The sequence below is a fragment of the Molossus molossus genome, unplaced genomic scaffold (genome assembly GCF_014108415.1).
Source record: "Molossus molossus isolate mMolMol1 unplaced genomic scaffold, mMolMol1.p scaffold_m16_p_26, whole genome shotgun sequence".
NCBI lineage: Eukaryota > Metazoa > Chordata > Mammalia > Chiroptera > Molossidae > Molossus > Molossus molossus.
Genome location: NW_023425362.1, coordinates 2,388,892 through 2,412,300, shown reverse-complemented (window position 1 = coordinate 2,412,300; position 23,409 = coordinate 2,388,892). Strand labels below are relative to the sequence as shown.

General features: G+C 59.5%; 1 protein-coding gene across 6 annotated transcripts in view; it reads left to right on the top strand.

Annotated features, from left to right (window-relative positions):
• Nucleotides 1-23,409, top strand: part of TBC1D22A (TBC1 domain family member 22A) — a 228,356-nt gene that overhangs the window by 128,587 nt on the left and 76,360 nt on the right. For all 6 annotated transcript variants that reach the window (XR_004961560.1, XM_036278220.1, XM_036278221.1 and 3 more), the window contains exon 9: nt 19,124-19,233. Coding sequence is in view for 5 of the 6 variants with exons in the window: in XM_036278220.1 (XP_036134113.1) it covers nt 19,124-19,233 (110 nt within the window). In the remaining variant the exon portion in view is untranslated. The remainder of the gene's footprint in view (nt 1-19,123; nt 19,234-23,409) is intronic.

Sequence of the window (23,409 nt, the reverse complement as noted above, 5' to 3'; positions counted from 1 at the left end):
AGGCAGGCAGAGCTGTGCGCGCATGCGCATCCAGTGGGGATGCGTCGTCGGGGCCCAGCACCTTGGTCAGCTGTGCAGGCAGGCAGAGCTGTGCGCGCATGCGCATCCAGTGGGGATGGGTCGTGGGGCCCAGCACCTTGGTCAGCTGTGCAGTCAGGCAGAGCTGTGCGCGCATGCGCATCCAGTGAGGATGCGTCGTCAGGGCCCAGCACCTTGGTCAGCTGTGCAGTCAGGCAGAGCTGTGCGCGCATGCGCATCCAGTGGGGATGCGTCGTCGGGGCCCAGCACCTTGGTCAGCTGTGCAGGCAGGCAGAGCTGTGCGCGCATGCGCATCCAGTGGGGATGCGTCGTCGGGGCCCAGCACCTTGGTCAGCTGTGCAGGCAGGCAGAGCTGTGCGCGCATGCGCATCCAGTGGGGATGGGTCGTGGGGCCCAGCACCTTGGTCAGCTGTGCAGTCAGGCAGAGCTGTGCGCGCATGCGCATCCAGTGAGGATGCGTCGTCAGGGCCCAGCACCTTGGTCAGCTGTGCAGTCAGGCAGAGCTGTGCGCGCATGCGCATCCAGTGGTGGCTGCCGGGCCCTTTCAGAGCCACACACTGAGCCATCCCGATTCATAGCCACCAAGACTGCTGCTCCGAGCAGAGCTTTGTGTGGGAGGCGGCGCCTTTCCTTCGGCATCTGACGCTCCAGTCCCTGGGGACGTGCAGGTGCGACTGGAGGCTGCAGCAGTCCGAGCGTGGGGAAGTGACCTGTACCCCTTCTTTCATTTTCCGAGGAGTCACAGCTGGCTTATTGGCGTTAGACCAGTTATTGCACGAAGAGCAGAAGTCAATGAATGGAGGCTGCTCTCAGTCTTGAAAACAAGGTGTGTTCTGTGCACAGCTCAGGGCTCATGGACATTCAGCGGGTGGATCCCACCAGAGGCTCTGTGAGCGGGCTCTCGCGGTCACGGGTGACCATTCTGTATGCCCTCGACGCCCTGCAGCCCACGCGCCCGTCTGCAGCACTTCCTCCTCTGAAGCTTGTGCCTTGATTGGTTCCGGGACAAGGCCTGCTGGCCTGGCCAGCCTGGTCCCTCTCCCTCCCTTCCTGTCATCTCAGGTCCTGGCCTGTCCGTGTTCTCGCCCATTCTCCTTCTTTACTTGGGAGAACATCTTGCATGTTGATAGCTTCACCACTCCATGTACTTAGATATCTACCAGAGCTTTTTAGTGAGTTTATGAGCCTCCTGAAACTGTTTTTCATGTTTTTCCGGGGAAAGGAGATGTAGGCTTCATCAGATTGGCGTGGGGGAGAGCTGACCTGCAAGGTAAGACCTAGTGCTCTCAGATGCCAGGTGTCTAACCCAGGTCTGCCCGCAAGCGCTATGCCTGTGTGTCCCCTGGCTCCTCAGCAGCCCCCTGCAGGTGCAGGAAGCATGGAACCTGCCTTTGGGGCTCAGGCAGCAGCGTCTTACGCCAGCTTCTAGCTGTGCTCTTCATGTCCTTGCAGCTGCAGCCTTTCTAGAAGAGGAGACGGCATAGTGCCCCTGCCTGTGCCCATTTCCCAGGGTAGCATCTTCGTGTCCTTGCAGCTGCAGCCTTTCTAGAAGAGGAGACGGCATAGTGCCCCTGCCTGTGCCCATTTCCCAGGGTAGCATCTTCGTGTCCTTGCAGCTGCAGCCTTTCTAGAAGAGGAGACGGCATAGTGCCCCTGCCTGTGCCCATTTCCCAGGGTAGCATCTTCGTGTCCTTGCAGCTGCAGCCTTTCTAGAAGAGGAGACGGCATAGTGCCCCTGCCTGTGCCCATTTCCCAGGGTAGCATCTTCGTGTCCTTGCAGCTGCAGCCTTTCTAGAAGAGGAGACGGCATAGTACCCCTGCCTGTGCCCATTTCCCAGGGTAGCATCTTCGTGTCCTTGCAGCTGCAGCCTTTCTAGAAGAGGAGACGGCATAGTGCCCCTGCCTGTGCCCATTTCCCAGGGTAGCATCTTCATGTCCTTGCAGCTGCAGCCTTTCTAGAAGAGAGGAGACGGCATAGTGCCCCTGCCTGTGCCCATTTCCCAGGGTAGCATCTTCGTGTCCTTGCAGCTGCAGCCTTTCTAGAAGAGGAGACGGCATAGTGCCCCTCCCTGTGCCCATTTCCCAGGGTAGCATCTTCGTGTCCTTGCAGCTGCAGCCTTTCTAGAAGAGGAGACGGCATAGTGCCCCTCCCTGTGCCCATTTCCCAGGGTAGCATCTTCGTGTCCTTGCAGCTGCAGCCTTTCTAGAAGAGAGGAGACGGCATAGTGCCCCTGCCTGTGCCCATTTCCCAGGGTAGCATCTTCGTGTCCTTGCAGCTGCAGCCTTTCTAGAAGAGGAGACGGCATAGTGCCCCTGCCTGTGCCCATTTCCCAGGGTAGCATCTTCGTGTCCTTGCAGCTGCAGCCTTTCTAGAAGAGGAGACGGCATAGTGCCCCTGCCTGTGCCCATTTCCCAGGGTAGCATCTCACACTAGGACATTTGTCTCAACTGAGAAGCCCGTATCGATACACTGTTTCGATCTATATTTAGATTTCCTCAGTTTTCACTAATGTTCTTCTTCTGCTCCAGGACCCCTTGTGGGACATCACACGACTTAGATGTTGTGTCTCCTTAGGCTCCTCTAGACTGTGACAGTTTTCGATGACCTTGATAGTTTACTTGCCAGGTATTTTGTAGGACGTCCTGAATTTGAGGTTGTGAGATGTTTTTCTTGTAATAAGACTTGGGTATGGGTTTTGGGGAGGAATAACAAAGAAGTAGAACCCTTCTGATGACATCCTGTTGAGGGGACATGCTGTCCGCATGGTGGGTCACTGTTGGTGTAGACCTTGCTCTCCCGGCCATGGTGTGTCTGCCAGGCATCTCCACTGCATGCTCCTCTGTACCCTCTCCTGTCCCTCTGTCCTCTGTGGCAGAAGTTACACTGCGCCCACACGGAGGGTGGGGCACGAGGCTCCGTAAGTTATTGGGACTCTTCTGCCTGAGAGATGTGTCTGTTTCCCCATTGGGTCATCTCTTCAGTCACTCATATCAATAGGGACTGAGATATTAAGTTTACATTTTGGGTGATTGTCCAGTCTACATCGCCTGTTTTGTTGCTAAATTATTTGAGCTATGGCCACTGGGTACCCTTTCATTTGGCACCTGGGTCCCTTTGACGTACCCCATGATTGTGTGTGTGTGTGTGTGTGTGTGTGTGTGTGAAGGGGGCATTTCCCCAGAGCCCCAGTTTCTCTGATTGGAGAATGTACCGTAAGATCTGAATGCCTGATGTGCTCGTCATCAGTTATTTTTTAATTAATCAGTTATTTAAATTACAAATAAGGAAAAATGCCTTTCATATTTGCCTTTATTTATACTGTTACCTACTTTCTTAGTTTCTTTGTGCAGATCTGTATTTCTACCTGATATCATGTTCCTTTTGCCTGAAGAATTTTCTTTAGCATTTCTTGTCATGTAGCTTTTGTTTGCCTGAAAAAGTATTTATTTCACTTTTCTTCATGACAGATATTTTCACTGAGTGTAGAATTCTGGGTTGACAGTTTTTCTGTCAGGGTGTCAATGTCATTCCATTGTCGTCTGTCCTGCATAGTTTCTATGGGAAGTCTGCCATAACTACTCTTTTTCTCACCCCTTCTTAGATTTTGGTGGAATTCCCTTGGGAGTGAATCAGTTTCAGTATTAACATCTGTTGAGTGTTCACTTGTATCAGGCACTTTGTGAACCTTTGTTCTGGTGCGTGTAAGCCTCTCGGCCACCTTGAGGGGAGGTGGTGTTACTTTTCACAGTTCATGGGTAGAGAAGCTGAGGGCTGACAGTGTGAACTGATTGCTCAGTGCCACGGAGCCAGGAGGTGGCAGCGCTCCGATTGCCTGGTTCCAGAGCCGGCGTTCTCACCTCTGCTCGAGGGTTCAGGCTCTAGGCTGAGGTTGAGCTCATCTAGTCTTGTTGAAATGCCGCCACCACGATAGGACGTACGTGAGCATGAGATTCCGGCAGACAGGCCTGAGTTCTGTTCCTGCCTAGGTGTTCACAGGCTGTGTGACTTTGCACATGTCTTGTGGCCTTGCTGGGTTTACCTTTTCACCTTCAAAATAAGTGACACCAGCTGCTGCTTGCTTGGTGGGACTAAGTAGGGTGATGCCTGGCAGGTGAGCCGCATGGTCCAGGCACACGGAAGGTGTCCTTGTTGGGGGGTGCTCAGTGCATGTCAGCGAATTAGTGAATTGGGTTCTTTGCCCAGGTTAGAAACACATCGACTCCCCGTCCCAGGCCGAGGCTGTGGTCTGCAGCACACACCCAGTGTCCCACCCCTTCCGCCCGTCCAGTGGCTCCCACGGCAGGGCTCGTCTTTCCGAAGCGTGGCCCTGACAGCGCCGTCTCAGAGCGTTAGGTGGCTCCCTCAGATGCAGAGCGCTGCCGCCGCTGCCGCCTGACCCCCGCCCCCGCCAGCACCTGCGCCTGTGCCTGGCCCAGCTTGTGGGCCCCTCTCTAGCCTATTCTTTGGACTAAAACCTCATTTCCTAAGCCCAGCTGTATTAGAAATAACAAAACCCCAAAGATGTCATGCAGCAGAAAACACTTTGTAGACCATGAGGCCCTGCAGAAGCATCTGCTGTTTTCACCGTGTGTCTGCCTGCCTGCCTGTCCCGTGAACGTCTTCATGCGCCTTCTCTGGGCTGAGCGCCACGCGCGGCCCTGGGCCCGGGTTCCTGGAGCGCCCCCTTTGCTCCACTGTTGGGGAGTGGATTACAGGGCCGAGCGTCGTTGAGGGGGAGGTGGTGCTTGCTGTGGGTCTGTGAGTGATGGGCCTGGGGAGGACTCAGTGGAGGGGGGCATGCAAGATGGGGAAGAAGCACGCTGCGTGGCCTGGCAGTGACCACCAGGCACCTTGCTGGTGAGGGGCAAGAGGACAGGGTCCAGACAGGTCAGAGGGGCCGCCATGTGGAGAGCCTTGGATTGGGCCAAGGGCTTGGTTGGCGGTGGCCTGAGGGTGCCATGGAAGAGCAGTTTTAGTCAGGCAAGCAAGGTTTTGGGTGTTTGGGTTTTTAAAGTTCTACTTGTTTACCATTCAAGGCTTGAATCATTGGCTCCCTCCTCCATGCAGCCTTCCCAAACCTCCCTACTCTGGGCAGGCTGGGCCTCTCCTTCCTTGGAAGCCAGCAGGCTGCAGCCTCTCTCTCCGTCCAGCCTCAGCAGTATGTCGTGGGCACCTCTTAGGTGACTTCATGTTGGGTGTCACCCCCAGAGTTTTCAAGCCCACACTTTATCAGGAAAGACCAGTCACTGCGAACACAGCCATTTTATTATTATAGTGATACAGTTATTACAAAGGAGAAGGAAATGGTTGTGTGAAAAGTGTTTCTTTCAGGCAGCGGACCCCCAGGCTTGCTGAGCACCCCCACTCCCATATGAAATGGCACTGGCCCCATGAGAGCAGGGCTGTGCCACGTGTGGCCTGGGACGTGGCACGTAGGTTGTGCTTGGCAAAGAGAAGGAATCATAGTCCTTGAGTCCTGCCTTTCCCTGTGATCAGCTTTCAAGTTGAAGTGCCTGGGTGGGAAGCCGTCCCCTGTCCTCTCTGCGTCGGCTGCAGCCCAGGCTCCGGGCGGAGGGCAGGGCTCGGGGCGGTGAGCCCCTAGATCGGAGGAGGCAGCAGATTCCACAGCAGCCGCACACGGTTAGGCATTAATGTCTTCATTTCCATTCATTTGGACCAGAGTGAAATGGGTCATCTACCCATTAGGGATCTAATTGAAGATAATACCGCGCAATGTAATACAGCAGTTTCTTCACATTTTTTTTGGCATAAATTAGCAAAATGCTTCTGAATGTTTTAGCCGATTGAAGTGGAAATGGCTGGACACCAGTGAAGGGTGAGTGGACCCTACTGGACGCCCGAGGAGATTTGTGACCAGCTTTGGCAGCGAAGGGGTGTCCTTGTTGGATCTTATTGAACTACAAATGTTATTTATAACCCGTGTCAGGAGCAATTAAACTGATTGATGATTAAGAAAGTGTATTAGTTGAATAATAAGATGCGGTTCTTGACAGCTGTGTTCTGCGTTTGGAAGCGCACCGTGCGTCTGGGCGCCGTGGAGGGACGGCCTGTGGACCCGGTGTGTAATTACTGCCGCCGATGCGGTGTTCGGTCTGCTGCTACACGGTGTCACTCATAAAAAATTAAAACACCAATTATGATTTTTTGATTTATTATTGAAGTGGTTTGTTAATTCTGACTTCCTGCAAGCAGGGTTAATTAGTACATATTGGTGTATTTGATTAGAAGTGCGCTCAGTGCAGCTGAGTGAGAAAGGTCAGACAGAGCGAACGCGTCCCCACACCCCAGAGCAGCGCCGGTTTCGTTCCTTCCTGCTCATGTGAGGAGGTGGCTTCGCGGTGACCACAGCGCTTGCCCGATCGATCGGCAGCTCCTTGTGCCTGGGCACCTTCGGGGTGGCTCCGGGCCTGGCAGACGGCCGTGCTGCACCCCCTGCCTGGGGCCCTTTTCCGAGGGAGTAGTTGTCTTGAGGAGCTGTTTCTTAGTGGTGAGGAGCAGACAGATAGTTAAAAAAATTCTTTTCGGAAATACGCGGAGATGTTACAAAGTAGGGAACACAGATGACTAATAAACCTAAAAAAACCCAGGCAGCTTCACAAGCATTGAAAACGCAAATTGAGCCAATAATGCAGCTCTATTTCTGTCTGTCAGATGAGCAGAGATAAAGGGACGAGCCTTGGGCCCTCCAGGTGAGGCGGTGCCGCTCCGTGGTCTCGTGGGGCGGCCTCCGGAGGGCGCTGGTGTGATGGAGTGCGGCCTCCTTGTCCCGGGGCGTGTGGTCTGGGTGGGGCGGCCTCAGGAGGGCGCTAGTGTGATGGAGCGCGGCCTCCTTGTCCCGGGGCGGGTGGTGTGGCTCTGTGGTCTCGTGGGGCGGCCTCCGGAGGGCGCTGGTGTGATGGAGCATGGCCTCCTTGTCCCGGGGCGGGTGGTGTGGCTCTGTGGTCTCGTGGGGCAGCCTCCGGAGGGCGCTGGTGTGATGGAGTGCGGCCTCCTTGTCCCGGGGCGGGTGGTGTGGCTCTGTGGTCTCGTGGGGCGGCCTCCGGAGGGCGCTGGTGTGATGGAGCGCGGCCTCCTTGTCCCGGGGCGTGTGGTCTGGGTGGGGCGGCCTCCGGAGGGCGCTGGTGTGATGGAGTGCGGCCTCCTTGTCCCGGGGCGTGTGGTCTGGGTGGGGCGGCCTCCGGAGGGCGCTGGTGTGATGGAGCGCGGCCTCCTTGTCCCGGGGCAGGTGGTGTGGCTCTGTGGTCTCGTGGGGCGGCCTCTGGAGGGCGCAGGTGTGATGGAGCGCGGCCTCCTTGTCCCGGGGCGGGTGGTGTGGCTCTGTGGTCTCGTGGGGCGGCCTCTGGAGGGCGCAGGTGTGATGGAGTGCGGCCTCCTTGTCCCGGGGCGGGTGGTGTGGCTCTGTAGTCTCGTGGGGCGGCCTCTGGAGGGCGCTGGTGTGATGGAGCGCGGCCTCCTTGTCCCGGGGCGGGTGGTGTGGCTCTGTGGTCTCGGGCGGTCTCAGGAGGGCGCTGGTGTGATGGAGTGCGGCCTCCTTGTCCCAGCAGGGGTGGGGGTGAGACCAGTGTGGTGCGGTCACTTCCAAGCAGCCTGAACATGATTTCACAGAAAATACTTTTCGGTGTGGGACAGCGACCAAGGCATAAATAGAAATCATAGGACATAAAGCTTCACCTGTGGCCTCAGATCTGGTTTATTGAAAAATGTGTGTGTGTGAATGCTATGGCACGTTCTCCCCCCACCCCCCACTTCAGTGTTGAAGTCTGGCCCCCAAGCCTCAGAATGCGACCGTATTTTGGTCTTACAGAGGCATAAAGGCTACGAGGTCACTGGGGTGGGCCCTGATCCAGTCTGACTGGTGTCCCCGTGAGAAGAGTCAGGACGCAGACAGGCACAGAGCGGGGAGCGTGAGGACGCAGGGAGGAGAGCACCTGTGCGCCCAGGAGGGAGGCCCTGGGGAGCAGCCCGTGCAGCCCCGGGGGTCTGTGTGACGGCAGACGGGAGGCTCACGCAGGGGCCACACGGGGTGTTCCTGCCGTCTGCGCGGTGTGCTCTTCCCTGGGCCTCTCCCCACATTGGTACAAGGATCACGTGTGGGCGGGAAGGCTGCCTCCTGTCTGCAGAGAGGGCTGGAGGGTCAGACGGAAGGACCCCACCCCCCAGGAGGTGGCCACCCTCAGTGGAAGGGTTTGCACTTAGGTTGTCAGGTGCTCAGGGTGTGGCCTTGGGGAAGCTGTGGAGTCGTCCCTGGTCTAGGCAGGTGTCACAGCGGTGAGGGTCTCTCCTCACTTTCCCAATGAGACTGGTCCTCTGTGTTGCTGGTGAGTCCTGGAGCCTGAGCAAGGCGCAGGAGAATGTGTACCAGTCGGGCAGGTTGAGAAAAGGGGGCCGGGGGGCAGGGCTCAGCCTGAGGGAAAGGCCCGGGGCCCCCTCTCTCCTCTCCTCTGTCCTTCCTGTCGTCTCCGGAGTCTCTCAGCTCATTTGACAGTGTCTGCCCAGGTCAGAGGACCGCAGCCCTTGAGCACGCTGGCCCTGGGGCTGGCACTTTGTCTCCGGTGTGCTTTGTGTGTCGCGGTTTCTCTGGCGCCTTCCGTGTTCCATGCCCTTGGAGCGCAGCACGGGCTTGGGCTGGGCCATGTGCACCCATTGTAGTGGCCTGTGGTCATGCCGGCATTTGATTTCAGCTGGCCCTGGGCCTCGAGCTGACCTACTGTAGTTAGCCTTTTGGCACTGTCCGCCTGACCACCCCCTGACCATGAAGGCCTCCCCTTTGTCCACAGGCTCCTTCTCCACTTCTCTGCCCCACACAGCCCCAGCACTCTCAGAGCCTCGGCCCCGAGTGGAGGACAGTGTGAGACCCGTCTGTCTTTGCTGTCATGCAGTGGGACTGGCCGCTCATGACCCAGCCGAGGGAAGCTCAGGACCTGAGCTGCTGTTCCAGCCGAGCCAGGTTTCTTCTTCCCGGCCCAGCTGCAGAGCGCGTGTGGTTTCTCTCCCGGGGGCCGTGTGTGGTCTGCGTGGCCTCACACACGCTCTGTGTGAGTGCAGGGTTGGGCCGGGTGCTCGGGCACATGGGAGGCCCAGCCCAGGCCAGGCCTGGGGCATGTAGCCCGGGGAGCTTTCTCGTGTCTGCTCTGTGCGGCGGTTCCTGCGGTGCAGGCCCCAGGCTCGGCTTTGAGGCCCCTGCCCTGCTCCTCTGGGTGATCAGCGTCAGGTTCTATCCCCCTGCGTGTGCAGGCCCCGGGCTCGGCTTTGAGGCCCCCGCCCTGCTCTGGGTGATCAGCGTCAGGTGGCCAGGTCATCTTCTATCCCCCTGCGGGTGCAGCCCCTGGCTCGGCTTGGAGGCCCCCTGCCCTGCTCTGGGTGATGGGCGTCAGGGGCCAGGTCATCTTCTATCCCAGGTAGCTCTAGTGCTGAATTCTAACTTCCTCAACGCCTTTCGGAACAGACACACACTGTAGCAGTGTGTACGTTGACACTTTAACCAGCAAGGATCGCACAAATGTGGCCGGTGAATGCCAAGCATCCTCTAAGTGCTTTGAAAATTTTGCCCCAAGTTCAACTCGAACATTTGCTGTAGATTCCTGTTTGGGCTTTGCTCCAGCCAGCTCGTTGGGACCTTCAGACCGCAGGGCACGTCTGTGTGATCTCCCACTCACACCACTCAGCCTCCCAGCTGCTCTGGACAGTTCCGGCCCATCCTCGGTGAGCACACCCGTGGGAGGCATCTAGATTTCCAGGCCTTTGTCCTTAACGTTGCGTTTTGTCGTCTCAGCACAAACATGACAGAGAAGAAACCCACAGTCCATTTCTTCCGGCACTTTGGTCCTCAGGGACTCAGAGGACTTTCAACCCAGCCCCTCATTCAGGGTCCAGTTTACCCTCTGGACGCTGGGGACCCCAGCCACGCTTGGGCCCGAGCAGCCTGCGGACTGGAGCACAGCACACTGTCACGGTGTCTGGGAGAACCTCCTTCATTCCGGACAGGTTCTCGTTGACCCTGCAGTGTTTGGCTTGTCATTAGCAAGAGCAGGTGGACTTGACATATTGTCTGAGTGTCAGCCGTTGGATCTGCCTCCTAACCAGAGAAGTTGGGGTTTTATTCTTCACAGAAAGTCTTGGTGTCATGTCTCATGTTCCGGTTCTAGGCATTTGCACATCACTCCTTCCTCCAGGGCCGTAAGCTCTTGTTTTTTTAAATTCCTCACCTGAGGATATTTTCCATTTATCATCAGAGTGGGAGGGAAAAGGAGGGAGAGAAATATCGATGTAAGACAGACACATTGACTGGTTGCCGACCCAGGCTGGGGACCAAACCACCGCTGAGGTACATGCCCTTGGCTGGAATTGAACTTGTGACCCTGTGGTCCATGGGCCAACGCTCTAACTGCTGAACCAAAATGGCCAGGGCAGCTGTAAGCTCTTTTTTTAAAAAAAATATTATTTTATTTTTAAATCCCTCTCAACGTCAGTGCAGGAGTGCGCATCACAGTGATCGGTGGCCTCCTGCACGCCCTATGGGAATCGGGCCTGCAACCTGGGCACGTGCCCTCACTGGGGATCAGTCAGCAGGCTTTCAGTGCATGGGAAGACGCCCAAGCACTGAGCCACACTGGCCGGTGCCTGGCTGGACGCTCCTGATGGCAGTCCATGGCTCACCGGGTACGTGCTTGCTGGGCAACTGCAGTGTGCCGGGCACTCCTGGAGGTGCGGGGCGTGTGCCTGCAGTGTGCCGGGCACTCCTGGAGGTGCGGGGCGTGTGCCTGCAGTGTGCCGGGCACTCCCGGAGGTGCGGGGCTGTGCCTGCAGTGTGCCGGGCACTCCCAGAGGTGCGGGGCGTGGGCCTGCAGTGTGCCGGGCACTCCCGGAGGTGCGGGGTGTGTACCTGCAGTGTGCCGGGCACTCCCGGAGGTGCGGGGCGTGTGCCTGCAGTGTGCCGGGCACTCCCGGAGGTGCAGGGCGTGGGCCTGCAGTGTGCCGGGCACTCCCGGAGGTGCGGGGCGTGTACCTGCAGTGTGCTGGGCACTCCCGGAGGTGCTGGACGTGCGCCTGCAGTGTGCCGGGCGCTACCGGAGGTGCGGGGCTGTGCCTGCAGTGTGCCGGGCACTCCCGGAGGTGCGGGCTGTGCCTGCAGTATGCCGGGCACTCCTGGAGGTGCCGGACGTGTGCCTGAGTGTGCCGGGCACTCCCGGAGGTGCGGGGTGTGTACCTGCAGTGTGCCGGGCACTCCCGGAGGTGCGGGGCGTGTGCCTGCAGTGTGCCGGGCGCTCCCGGAGGTGCGGGGTGTGTACCTGCAGTGTGCTGGGCACTCCCGGAGGTGCGGGGCTGTGCCTGCAGTGTGCCGGGCACTCCTGGAGGTGCCGGACGTGTGCCTGAGTGTGCCGGGCACTCCCGGAGGTGCGGGGTGTGTACCTGCAGTGTGCTGGGCACTCCCGGAGGTGCGGGGCTGTGCCTGCAGTGTGCCGGGCACTCCCGGAGGTGCGGGGCGTGGGCCTGCAGTGTGCCGGGTGCTCCCGGAGGTGCGGGGCGTGTGCCTGCAGTGTGCCGGGCACACCTGGAGGTGCGGGGCTGTGCCTGCAGTGTGCCGGGCACTCCCGGCGGTGCGGGGCGTGCACCAGAAGGAGGGTGCAGCCCTGCCCTTGCGGACCCTTCCTGTGGTGGGGGCAGAAGCCCACAGTGAGGACACAGCAGGGAGCCATGCGTCCTGTGACACGTCATGGAGGAAGCAGTGGGCAGTGCGGCGCGCCACCTGCCACCTGCTGTCCTCGTGGCTCACAGCCCAGGGACTGGCATGTCACATGTGGTATTGATCTGCTCTCTGGCACTGTCTTCACTAACTCCAGGGCATTGTGGTGGCACCCAGACTCTGCATTTGTGCCTCGGTAGCAGTCGGGTTAGCGGGCTCTGACTGGGAGCTCTTCCTCCCCAGATCAGAGTCCTTGCTCGCAGCCACCAGGCGCAGGGGTCCCTGAGGGTTCCTCTTCCCTCCAGAAGGAACCCAGCTCCAGAGCCTGGTGCCAGGGCCATCAGGATCCCGGCCTGGGTTCCTTAGGCCTGTCCTCATATTGCCTTCTTTCCCATCACGGGTGCTCAGTCCTGCCATCTTCTGACGCTAGTTCGAATGCCATGTCTCCTGTGCTCACACCACGTGCTCGTCTGAGCCCACCAAGCTGTCCCTGGTCACACTGCGTGCTCTCCTCATGGCTGGGTCTTTCTCTGCAGACGCGACCACGAGAGCTGCATATCCCTGCAAATAAAGAGGCCAGGAGGTGGAGGCTGGGCGAACCGCTAGACAGCAGACGGAGGGGGCACGGGTCTCTCTCCTGCGGGACCTCACGGGGCCTTTGTCTCCCCCTCCCCGTTCTCCAGTCCTGCTTTGTTTTGCACATAAGAGCACTCGATACATGTTAATGGAATCAATCAATATTCCAACAAATAGCATTTCTATGAACAAAACTCCTACTCACAGCCATGCTAAAAATAAAAGCAAAGATCCAGTCAAGCCAAAAGAAGTTACATGATCGAGACTTTTCCCTTTGCACAAACGATGTCAGGGGATCAAGGATCGTGAGACACCCCCTTCATTTGGGCTCGGGAAGCGTGGAGTCAGATGCCCGTGCCCAGCAGGACCCGTCCTCCCGCGCCCAGTAGGACCCACGCTCCTGTGGGCTGCACCCACAGCCTTCTGCCCCGTTGTCCTTTGTGAGGTTGGAGCCCCTGTGGCAGGATGCATAGGGTGCTGGGGGGAGGGGAAGCCGCACGGGCTGTTTGTGACTAGAGAAGTCTGGTCCTCCCCACTGGGGGTCTCCGTAGGGTCAGGAAGTTGCTGGTGGGGTCTGGCCAAGTCAGGCCATCTTGCTGGTCAGCAGAGTGCACAGTCCTGGTTCTGTCCATGACTAGTGACTTGTCTGCTGATGTCCTATCCACTGATTGAGCACCTGTGTCTGTGGCCGCAGGTTTTCAACCCGTGACCGACTTGGGAACAGTGATGGTGGCTGGTCTGTAACCTTGCATTGGACGTTATTTATATTAGAATTAACATTCCTGCCGCTAATCCAGTTCAGCATAACATTAGTTGTTTTTGCTGAGCCTACGAGTTTTATGAATTTATAGGCTTGAGTTGCGGCCCTGCTGTCACCCAGGCAGACTGTTTTCTCTGCACTGGGCCTGGAACCTGCTAATACGAGCGAAAATCTCCATTTCCGAACTGTCGGGTTTCAGATTCTAATCCTCCAAGGCGGCAATGCAGATTAGACCGCAGGACGTCCGACTGCTGGTAAGGAAGAGAACCCGTGTGACCACCAGCTAAGCTCGCGATATGGGAGGAAGTTTATTGCCATATGTGCCGCGCGGTGGTGAACGTGGTCCTAACAACTGTGGCCGGTCCCCCTCCAGCCCTCCTGCTCACCGCAGGTGTCGGCTGTCACCCGCAGGCTGTGCCCGCCAGGTGTTTCTGCCCTTGTGTGTCTGCAGTGTCCTGGAAGCCCCTGGAGCCCCTGGCACGGCCTGCGCTGCTCCCCCTTCAGCTCCCACAGCAAGCTGTGCCCGCAGCTGGGCCGCCCGGTCCTGGGCAGAGAGCGTCTGGACAGCGAGCCCCACAGGGACACCCAGAGCTCGGGTGGGCTTGTTGTGGAGACAGGCTCTTTGCCACATGGCAGGGGACACAGGCACGTCTTGTGACTGAGGATGGCTGTTTTTATCTCCGAAGGTGCACTCCGCAGGCTGCGCCCGCACAGCAGTCAGTAGTGGTGCTCAGCCCTCCTGCCCACTGCAGAGGCCCTGGCGCCCTGCCGTCTCCGGGCGCAGGGAGCCCCGGGCACAGAGCACGCGCTCTGCTCTCAGGTGGGCCTGGTTGGCGCCCTGGCTGTGCCCTTCCTGGCGCAGTGCCCGCCTGCGACCCTTGTCTGTGAGCTGGGCCCCTGCACGAGAGGATGCACCGGGGAGCTTGGACGCTACGCTCTGTCCCTCCGTGGAGGCCGCTGTCCTTACTGCTGGGCCGCGCTCCGGGGTAGGCAGCCCTCCTCACCACAGCGTCCTGGGCTTTGAGCCCGTCAGCCTGCCTGTCCCTTATCCACTGACCCCTCCTGTCTTCTCGACATGGAGACATGGTCAGAAAATTTCTGCTCTTTATTGACCTAAGATAGGTTTTTAGATGATTCAAAGTAGCAATTATGTCCTGATGTGGTTTTCTCCTTACCAGGTGGAATGTCCTCCTTTTTATTATTAGTTCCCTGTATCTACCCATCCAACTACCTACCCATCCATTCATCCACCTACTCATCTATCCACCTACCCACCTATCCACCCACCTACCCATCCACCCACCTACCCATTAATCCATTCACCCACCTACCCATCCACCCACCTATCCATCCACCAACCTATCCACTCACCTACCCATCCATCCATTCACCCACCTACCCATCCACCCACCCATCCACTCACCTACCCATCCACCCACCTACCCATCAACCCACCCATCCACCCACCTACCCATCCATCCATTCACCCACCTACCCATCCACCAACCTATCCACTCACCTACCCATCCATCCATTCACCCACCTACCCATCCACCCACCCATCCACTCACCTACCCATCCACCCACCTACCCATCCACCCACCCATCCACCCACCTACCCATCCATCCATTCACCCACCTACCCATCCACCAACCTATCCACTCACCTACCCATCCATCCATTCACCCACCTACCCATCCACCCACCCATCCACTAACCTACCCATCCATCCACCTACCCATCCACCCACCCATCCACCCACCTACCCATCCACCCACCCATCCACTCACCTACCCATCCATCCACCTACCCATCCACCCACCCATCCACCCACCTACCCATCCATCCATTCACCCACCTACCCATCCATCCACCTATCCATCCACCAACCTATCCACTCACCTACCCATCCATCCATTCACCCACCTACCCATCCACCCACCCATCCACTCACCTACCCATCCATCCACCTACCCATCCACCCACCCATCCACCCACCTACCCATCCATCCATTCACCCACCTACCCATCCACCCACCCATCCACTCACCTACCCATCCATCCACCTACCCATCCACCCACCCATCCACCCACCTACCCATCCATCCATTCACCCACCTACCCATCCACCCACCCATCCACTCACCTACCCATCCACCCACCTACCCATCCATCCATTCACCCACCTACCCATCCACCCACCTACCCATCCACCCACCTATCCATCCACCAACCTATCCACTCACCTACCCATCCATCCACCTACCCATCCACCCACCCATCCACCCACCTACCCATCCATCCATTCACCCACCTACCCATCCACCCACCCATCCACTCACCTACCCATCCACCCACCTACCCATCCATCCACCCACCCATCCATGCACCTACCCATCCATCCATTCATCCACCCACCCATCCACCCACCTACCCATCCACTCACCCACCCATCCACCCACCTACCCATCCACCCACCCACCCATCCACCCACCTACCCATTCATCCATTCACCCACCTACCCATCCACCCACCTATCCATCCACCAACCTATCCACTCACCTACCCATCCATCCACCTACCCATCCACCCACCCATCCACCCACCTACCCATCCATCCATTCACCCACCTACCCATCCACCCACCTACCCACCCACCCACCTACCCACCCACCCACCTACCCACTCACCCACCTACCCACCCGCCTACCCATCCACCCGCCCGCCCACCCATCCGCCCACCTACCCATCCACCCACCCATCCACCCACCCATCCACTCACCTACCCATCCACCCACCTACGCATCCATTCCTCCACCCATCTATTCATACACCCATACATCTACCTACCCATTCATCACTTCACTTACCCATTCATCCATCCATCATCCATCCATTCATCCATCCATCCATCCATGTGCTCATCCATCCACTTACCCAACAATCCATCCATTTGTCCATTCAGTCTGTTGGAGTGGTCAGCACTCACTAATTGGGCAGTGCTGTTCCCTTTTTAGGAGGCTGGCACTGGCCCCCACCCTGAGCCAGCAGGTCCCCTCGCCCTAAGCATTCTGACCCCCCAAACACCCTATAAGATTCTCAAAACATTCACAAGGGCAGTGCCCTAAGCTTGGGAACTTTTTGTCTAGGGAGGTTTATTTGTGTTGAAAACAGACCTTAGCTAAACTATATCAATGGCTTAAACAATATATTTTTTTTTCCGATTGCAAAAAATAACTGTTCATTGTGAAAATTTACATTCTCTCTTTATTCTGGACCCTTCATCAGAAAATAAAGGGTGGTGGCTTCCCACCCACCCCTCATGCCCTTCCCCAGGGTGTGCATTCTTCCATGCTCGCTCGCTCGCTCGCTCGCGCTCTCGGCACAGACGCGCAGTGGTGGGGTCTTCGTTACAGATGGAATTGCTGATAAAGATGGGATTATCTCACAAATGCTTTTACGCAGTATACCGTACGGCAGGACAGCATTTCCAAAGAACTTACTTAAATCATTTCCTCCAGCCTTTCCGTCATCCAAGAAGGCAAGTCAGATTAGTTTTAATTACATGTCTGTTATTTTTTATTATTATTGTTATTTTTAATTCTCACTCGAGGATATTTTTCTGTTTATCATCAGATAGAGTGGGAGGAGGGAGGGAGAGAGAGAGGGAGAGAAATATTAATGTGAGAGAGACACACCGACTGGTTGCCTCCTGTGCCACCTGACCAGGGCCAGGGACAAACCGCAACTGAGGTACGTACATGCCCTTGACCGGAGTCGAACCCGAGACGCATTGGCCCACGGGCTGATGCTCTAACCGCTGAGCCAACCCAGCCAGGGCTCCATGTCTGGTTGCACCCTGTGCCTTCCTAGGCAGCTGTGGTCCCCTGGTACTGCTGGTCTGCCCAGGCTGTGACAGTGCCTCCCCGCCTCGCCAGGAACCCCCGCGGCCGCCTGGGCACTGGTCGGCCTCCCTGCCACCTGGGGCTCTCTGTGGGCGGGGCTGCTGCCTTCTCATGTGTGTGCCCCAGGGTACAGGCCTGGCCCTGCAGGGCAGTGTGGTGGAGACTGGGTCCGCGGGGCCAGGGGCAGCTGCAGCACGGGCCACACCTCTGATGCTCGCGTGTGGGATCACGCGCACTGCCTGATGGGACAGGTCAAGTTCCGTTATCTGTGCTCGTGTGTGTGGCTGGATGTCGCCTTCAGGGCCATCAGTCCTGCCTGGCTGGGGGAGGTTGTGTCCAGGACCAAGTCCAAGGCTACCCCATGTGGTGCCCATCTCCTGTCACCGCCAGCTGCCTCCAGGCAGCATGTGGAGCGTCTTAATGGCTTGGGTAGGAAAGAGCTAAGTTCAAGCCCTCAAGACTGGAGGGTGGCACATGAGAGCCCCTGAGAGTCCCTGCAGCTCCGTGACCTGGACCCGTGCAGCACTGTGACCTAGGCCCCTGCAGCTCCGTGACCTGGGCCCGTGCAGCACTGTGACCTAGGCCCCTGCAGCTCCGTGACCTGGGTCCATGCAGCACTGTGACCTACACCCCTGCAGCTCCATGACCTGGGCCCCTGCAGCACTGTGACCTAGGCCCCTGCAGCTCCGTGACCTGGGCCCCTGTCGCTCCGTGACTTGGGCCCCTGCAGCTCCGTGACCTGTTTATTGACCAAGTAGTCTGTCTGCTCTCTTTTCATCTGTGAATTTATCATCTCTCCCTTTGAACCCTGGGATTGCCTGTAGGTCCTCAGCTTCCGTGGTTTTCTGTCACTTGCGATCTTGGTGGGCTAGTTTGCTTCCCTATTGGACAGCTGTCCTGGCTGACCATGAGGCCAGTCACTGAAGCTTCTGGCACCCAGGCAGCAGCCTGCTTCCTGGGCATCTGGCCGTGGTGCCCGCTGCTCTGGGCACGAGGGAGCTTCAGTGCTGGGACGGCTCTATTCCCCTGTCCACCTTCTATTATAGGCAGGAAGTTCCTTCGTGCTTTGAAGGGCCTCGAACTGTGGGTGGAAAGGTCCCAGAAGGAGTCCAGTGGCTGCTGCCTGGGACTGGAAGGGGGCCCGCACTGCTCCCCTGGGTGGGCGTGGGGTCGGCTCTGCAGAACTGTCTTCCCAGTGAGGCTGCGCCGGCGCCCTTGCCCGGGAGCCATCTGTGGCGCCTGAGCGTGGACTCGGCACAGGAAAGGCGTTGCGCTGGGCGGGAGATCGGAATCCTCGGCTGTAAGAGGGGGCGACACCTTCCACTGAAGCTGGGCCTCCAGGCGGGGCCCTGGCTGCTGGGCACACACCCCCTCACCCCTCGCCCTCCCCACCTCATACCCCGGTCACTCTCTGGCACCTCAACGTTTATGTGTTCGATTTTAAAGTTGTTTCCTTGCAAAGATGCCGTCATGCACATTTGCAAAATGAAGCACTAGTAAATAAAAAAAAAATAGGCCAATTTTTAGACACAAGCGTTCGTCTGGATAACTTTTCTGTGAGGATCTGAAATTAGTTTGTTCGGGTGTTGGATAACCATTTCAATTAGGCATCTGCTTTGCATCTTAAAACTTTTAGAATAGGTTTCCTCGAGGTCTTTCTGCTTGAGGAGGGGCCACGGGGCCGCGGGGCCTGGGAGCCTGCTTTGCTGGTCTGCTCCCCGCCGGAGGGTCTGCCTGCGCGGTCCTGGAGCCCTGACCTGGGAAATGGGTTCTAGAGGAAGTGCCGCCCAGTGCACAGCTGGACACCTCAGCACCGGGTTCTCGTGTTGTGGGAACCCTCAGGTCTGTCAGGAGTGAGGACGTACCTAGGGTTCTCTCCTGTCAGGAGCTGGGATGCCTGAGAAGCGACCGTTTGTACCGTGTTAATTATGTTAATTGGCGAGGATCCAGGATATTAATCATCTGCATCAGATTAGGTATTAAAATTGAGGACCAGTAAGTGATGAGGTGGAAGAAACAGAGTCACCTCCACAGAGCAAGAAAGTGGGACCTGGAGAGGGAACAGCAGAGTACACTCCTGTGGGGCTCCCGTGTCGTGGTCCCGTGTCTAACTCTGTGTCTTTCCCGTGCTCTGCAGAGGAGGAGGACGGGGACGTCGCCGATGTGTCCCAGGTGCCCACGGACGTGCTGCGCAACGTGGAGGCTGACACGTACTGGTGCATGAGCAAGCTGCTGGACGGCATCCAGGTGAGCATCCCGGCGGGCTGGCCCCTGAGGCCCGAGTCGGAGGCCGCGCTGGCCCCAGCTGGGCGGCTTCTGCAGCCGGAGTCGTGCTCCTCAGCGACGGCGTGGGCAGTGCCGTGTGCAGAGCTGCGGGGCCCCGGAGCCGCCATGGTGTCCTGCGAGGGTTCCAGCGAGTGGGGCTCAGCCGCAGGGTCTGGTCCCCACACGTCCCGCTCTCCTGGATCTGCCTGCGACTCCAAGGTGTGCTGGCGTGTGTGGCTGACTCGCAGGCCTGCCCCTCAGAAGGCTCAGGTTTGGGGTCTCGACATCTACAGCCCCAGGGCCTGTAACCAGAGGGCCCACTGCCCCTCCGGCCTGGGGCCAGGGCTCTGAGGGCTTCGTCAGCCTCGCTGTGTCTGGGCCCGAAGGGGCCTGCTCCCTGGCCAGGGCTCTGCTGGGCTGGCTGTCAGCTGGGCTGGTGGCTGGGGTTCCGCAGGACAGCCTCGGGCCTCCGGCGCCACAGATGCTTCTGTGGAAATAGTTTGGGGACAAACCCTACATGGTGCCGGGAAGGACGGGCCCTACACAGTGCCGGAAAGGACGGACAGAGCCTACGCGGTGCCGGGAAGGACGGACAGAGCCTGCGCGGTGCCGGGAAGGACGGACAGAGCCTGCGCGGTGCCGGAAAGGCGGGCCCTACACAGTGCTGGAAAGGACGGACAGAGCCTGCGCGGTGCCGGGAAGGACGGACAGAGCCTGCGCGGTGCCGGAAAGGACGGGCCCTACACAGTGCTGGAAAGGACGGACAGAGCCTGCGCGGTGCCGGGAAGGACGGACAGAGCCTGCGCGGTGCCGGGAAGGACGGAGCAGCCCTACGCGGTGCCGGGAAGGACGGACAGAGCCTACGCGGTGCCGGGAAGGACGGACAGAGCCTGCGCGGTGCCGGGAAGGACGGACAGAGCCTGCGCGGTGCCGGGAAGGACGGACAGAGCCTGCGCGGTGCCGGGAAGGACGGAGCAGCCCTACGCGGTGCCGGGAAGGACGGACAGAGCCTGCGCGGTGCCGGAAGGACGACAGAGCCTGCGCGGTGCCGGGGAAGGACGGACAGAGCCTGCGCGGTGCCGGGAAGGACGGAGCAGCCCTACGCGGTGCCGGGAAGGACGACAGAGCCTGCGCGGTGCCGGTAAGGACGGACAGAGCCTGCGCGGTGCCGGGAAGGACGGACAGAGCCTGCGCGGTGCCGGGAAAGGACGGAGCAGCCCTACGCGGTGCCGGGGAAGGACGGACAGAGCCTGCGCGGTGCCAGGAAGGACGGAGCAGCCCAACGCGGTGCCGGGAAGGACGGAGCAGCCCTACGCGGTGCCGGGAAGGACGGACAGAGCCTACGCAGTGCCGGGAAGGACGGAGCAGCCCTACGCGGTGCCGGGAAGGACGGACAGAGCCTACTCAGGCCGGGAAGGACGGAGCAGCCCTACGCGGTGCCGGGAAGGACGGACAGAGCCTGCGCGGTGCCGGGAAGGACGGACAGAGCCTGCGCGGTGCCGGGAAGGACGGAGCAGCCCTACGCGGTGCCGGGAAGGACGGACAGAGCCTGCGCGGTGCCGGGAAGGACGGAGCAGCCCTACGCGGTGCCGGGAAGGACGGAGCAGCCCTACGCGGTGCCGGGAAGGATGGCAGAGCCTGCGCGGTGCCGGGAAGGACGGACAGAGCCTGCGCGGTGCCGGGAAGGACGGACAGAGCCTGCGCGGTGCCGGGAAGGACGGAGCAGCCCTACGCGGTGCCGGGAAGGATGGCAGAGCCTACGCGGTGCCGGGAAGGATGGCAGAGCCTACGCGGTGCCGGGAAGGATGGCAGAGCCTACGGGGTGCCGGGAAGGATGGCAGAGCCTACGCGGTGCTGGGAAGGACGGAGCAGCCCTACGCGGGGCCGGGAAGGATGGTGCAATAGAGAGCAGGATGAGGACTGCCGCCTGTGGCGGTGCTCACGTGAGCTGCGGCTGTCAGGATCCTTTTGTGCCCACAGTTTTCCCAGACGCCTGCCCTGTGCCCTGCTCTGCTCCGGGAAGGAGAGGGAGAGAGGCGAGGCCCGCCCCGGAGCGCTTCTGGGCCGGGGCGGACAGGGTGGCGCTGCAGGGAAGAGACCCGCCCCTCGGGGACCTGCACGTGAGGCAGCGTGAGGCTCGGAGGGGACTGTTCATTCCGCCCACAGCGACGGGTTTGGTTTGTGGGAGTCCCGGAGGGGCCACCTATCCAGTGTCGCGAGGACGGCGCCGCAGGGGTGGAGGCTGCGCAGGACCCTCTGTCCCAGGTCCGAGGGCGCTTCCGCCTGCCCCTGCCCCCCGGAGACCGCTTCTGCCGAGCCCTTGGCAGAGCTGGCGTTTCCCATGCCGCTCCCTGGGGAGGTCTGGCTGCGCTGCCTGCCCTGCAGAGGTCGCGCAGACTCGCCTGGGCTGACCGCACCCCCTGCCCGCGTTGGATCTGGTGAAGAACAGTGTGCCTGCCAGGCAAGTCGGGCCTGCTCACCAATGTTCCATTTTCCTAGTTTGTAAACATTTTCAGTTTCCAGTCTTCCAAAACTTCAGAATCCCTTTTCTTAGAAAAGAGCCTGAACCACGCACGGTGTGAGACTTTGTGAATGTCACCCGTCACTTCCCTGGTCACCAGAGGTGACCCTTCTGCCAGTTCAGTCCCGCATGACCCGGCTTTGCTGTGGTGAGTCAGCTCTTCAGTGGGCTCGATGCTGCCCCTTGTTTTCCGCCCGAGCGTGTCTGCTGGGGCGGCTTCTCGACGAGGGAGGCCCGTGGCAGCCTGCTGCATGTGACCCCACCCGAGCAGGTGTAGGGTGCCAGTTCCCACCCTCAGGACATGCCCCCGGGCGTGCGCGAGCCCCATGGCCGTCGGAAGTTGGGAGCCAGGCGCTGGCTTCAGGTGGAGAGGAAAGCGGGCTGGACGCCAGCTCCCTGGGGCCTGGACGCCTGCCTCCTGGTGGCCGCCCGGCCTCGGCCTCCGCGCCTTTCCTAGGGCTGCGCCGCTTCCTCAGCCCCTTCCCGCCACATCGCCGCCCTGCTCCAGAACCATTAAAACTCACGTCTGGTTTGTGATGTAAACTCTCAGCCGGGCCTTCCCCAGCTGTTCTGGAGCTCCGTGGAGTTAGGTTCGTTCTCACGTGGTGCGCAGCCCACGCCTCGGCCCGGAGGACTCAGGCAGAGTCGCGGGGCCGAGACGGCGGTGGCTTTCCTCCTGAGCAGGGGCGGGCTTCTCATGACCGGCAGGGTCGCAGCGGGCTTGATGTGAGGAGGGACCCGGCGTGCTGCGTGTCTCCCGCCGGTCGGGGCTTCCCGACGGTGGCTCTGTCCCAGGACAGCTGCTGTTGCACCCAGCCCCAGGCAGCCTGGCTGGGACCCACGTGTGGACCCTGAAGCCTGTGGTTCTCTGCTCTGCTTTTTCTTCAGCTAAATTAAGTAGAAATGATTCCGTTTTGCCAGAGAAGCCTGGAGGGGAACCTCTGCTCACGTTTCTTACCCACACACCCTGATGGGGCCGCTGGGTTTGGGTTCACCATGGGCCTCGCTTGGAAACTCTGCGTTCTGCACTTGGCCAGAGCATGGTCAGCACCCACCATCACTGGGTGCTGGGCACAGCTTTGGGGGCAGGGGAGTCGCTGTGCTCTGTGTCCCTGCACAGCTCGTGGCCGCGGGCGGGGTGAGAAGGAGGCCGCTGGGGGAGCAGACAGCCTGGGGGAGGGGCGCTAGGGGAGCAGACAGCCTGGGGGAGGGGCGCTGGGGGAGCAGACAGCCTGGGGGAGGGGCGCTGGGGGAGCAGACAGCCTGGGGGAGGGGCGCTGGGGGAGCAGACAGCCTGGGGGAGGGGCACTGGGGCAGCACAGACAGCCTGGGGGAGGGGCGCTAGGGGAGCAGACAGTCTGGGGGAGGGGCACTGGGGGTGGAGGCTGCTTTCGTAGTCTTTTTTTTTTTTTTTTTATCCTTACCTGAGGACATTTTTACATTTATATTTCAGAGAGGGAGGGATGGAGTGAGAGAGAGAGAGAGAGAGAGAGAGAAACATTGACATGAGAGAGACACATCGAGTGGCTGCCACCCACACGACCCCAACCGGGGCCGGGGACAAACTGCAACCGAGGTACATGCCCTTAGCGGGAACCGAACCCAGGTCTCTGTGGTCCGCAGGCCGACGCTCTAAT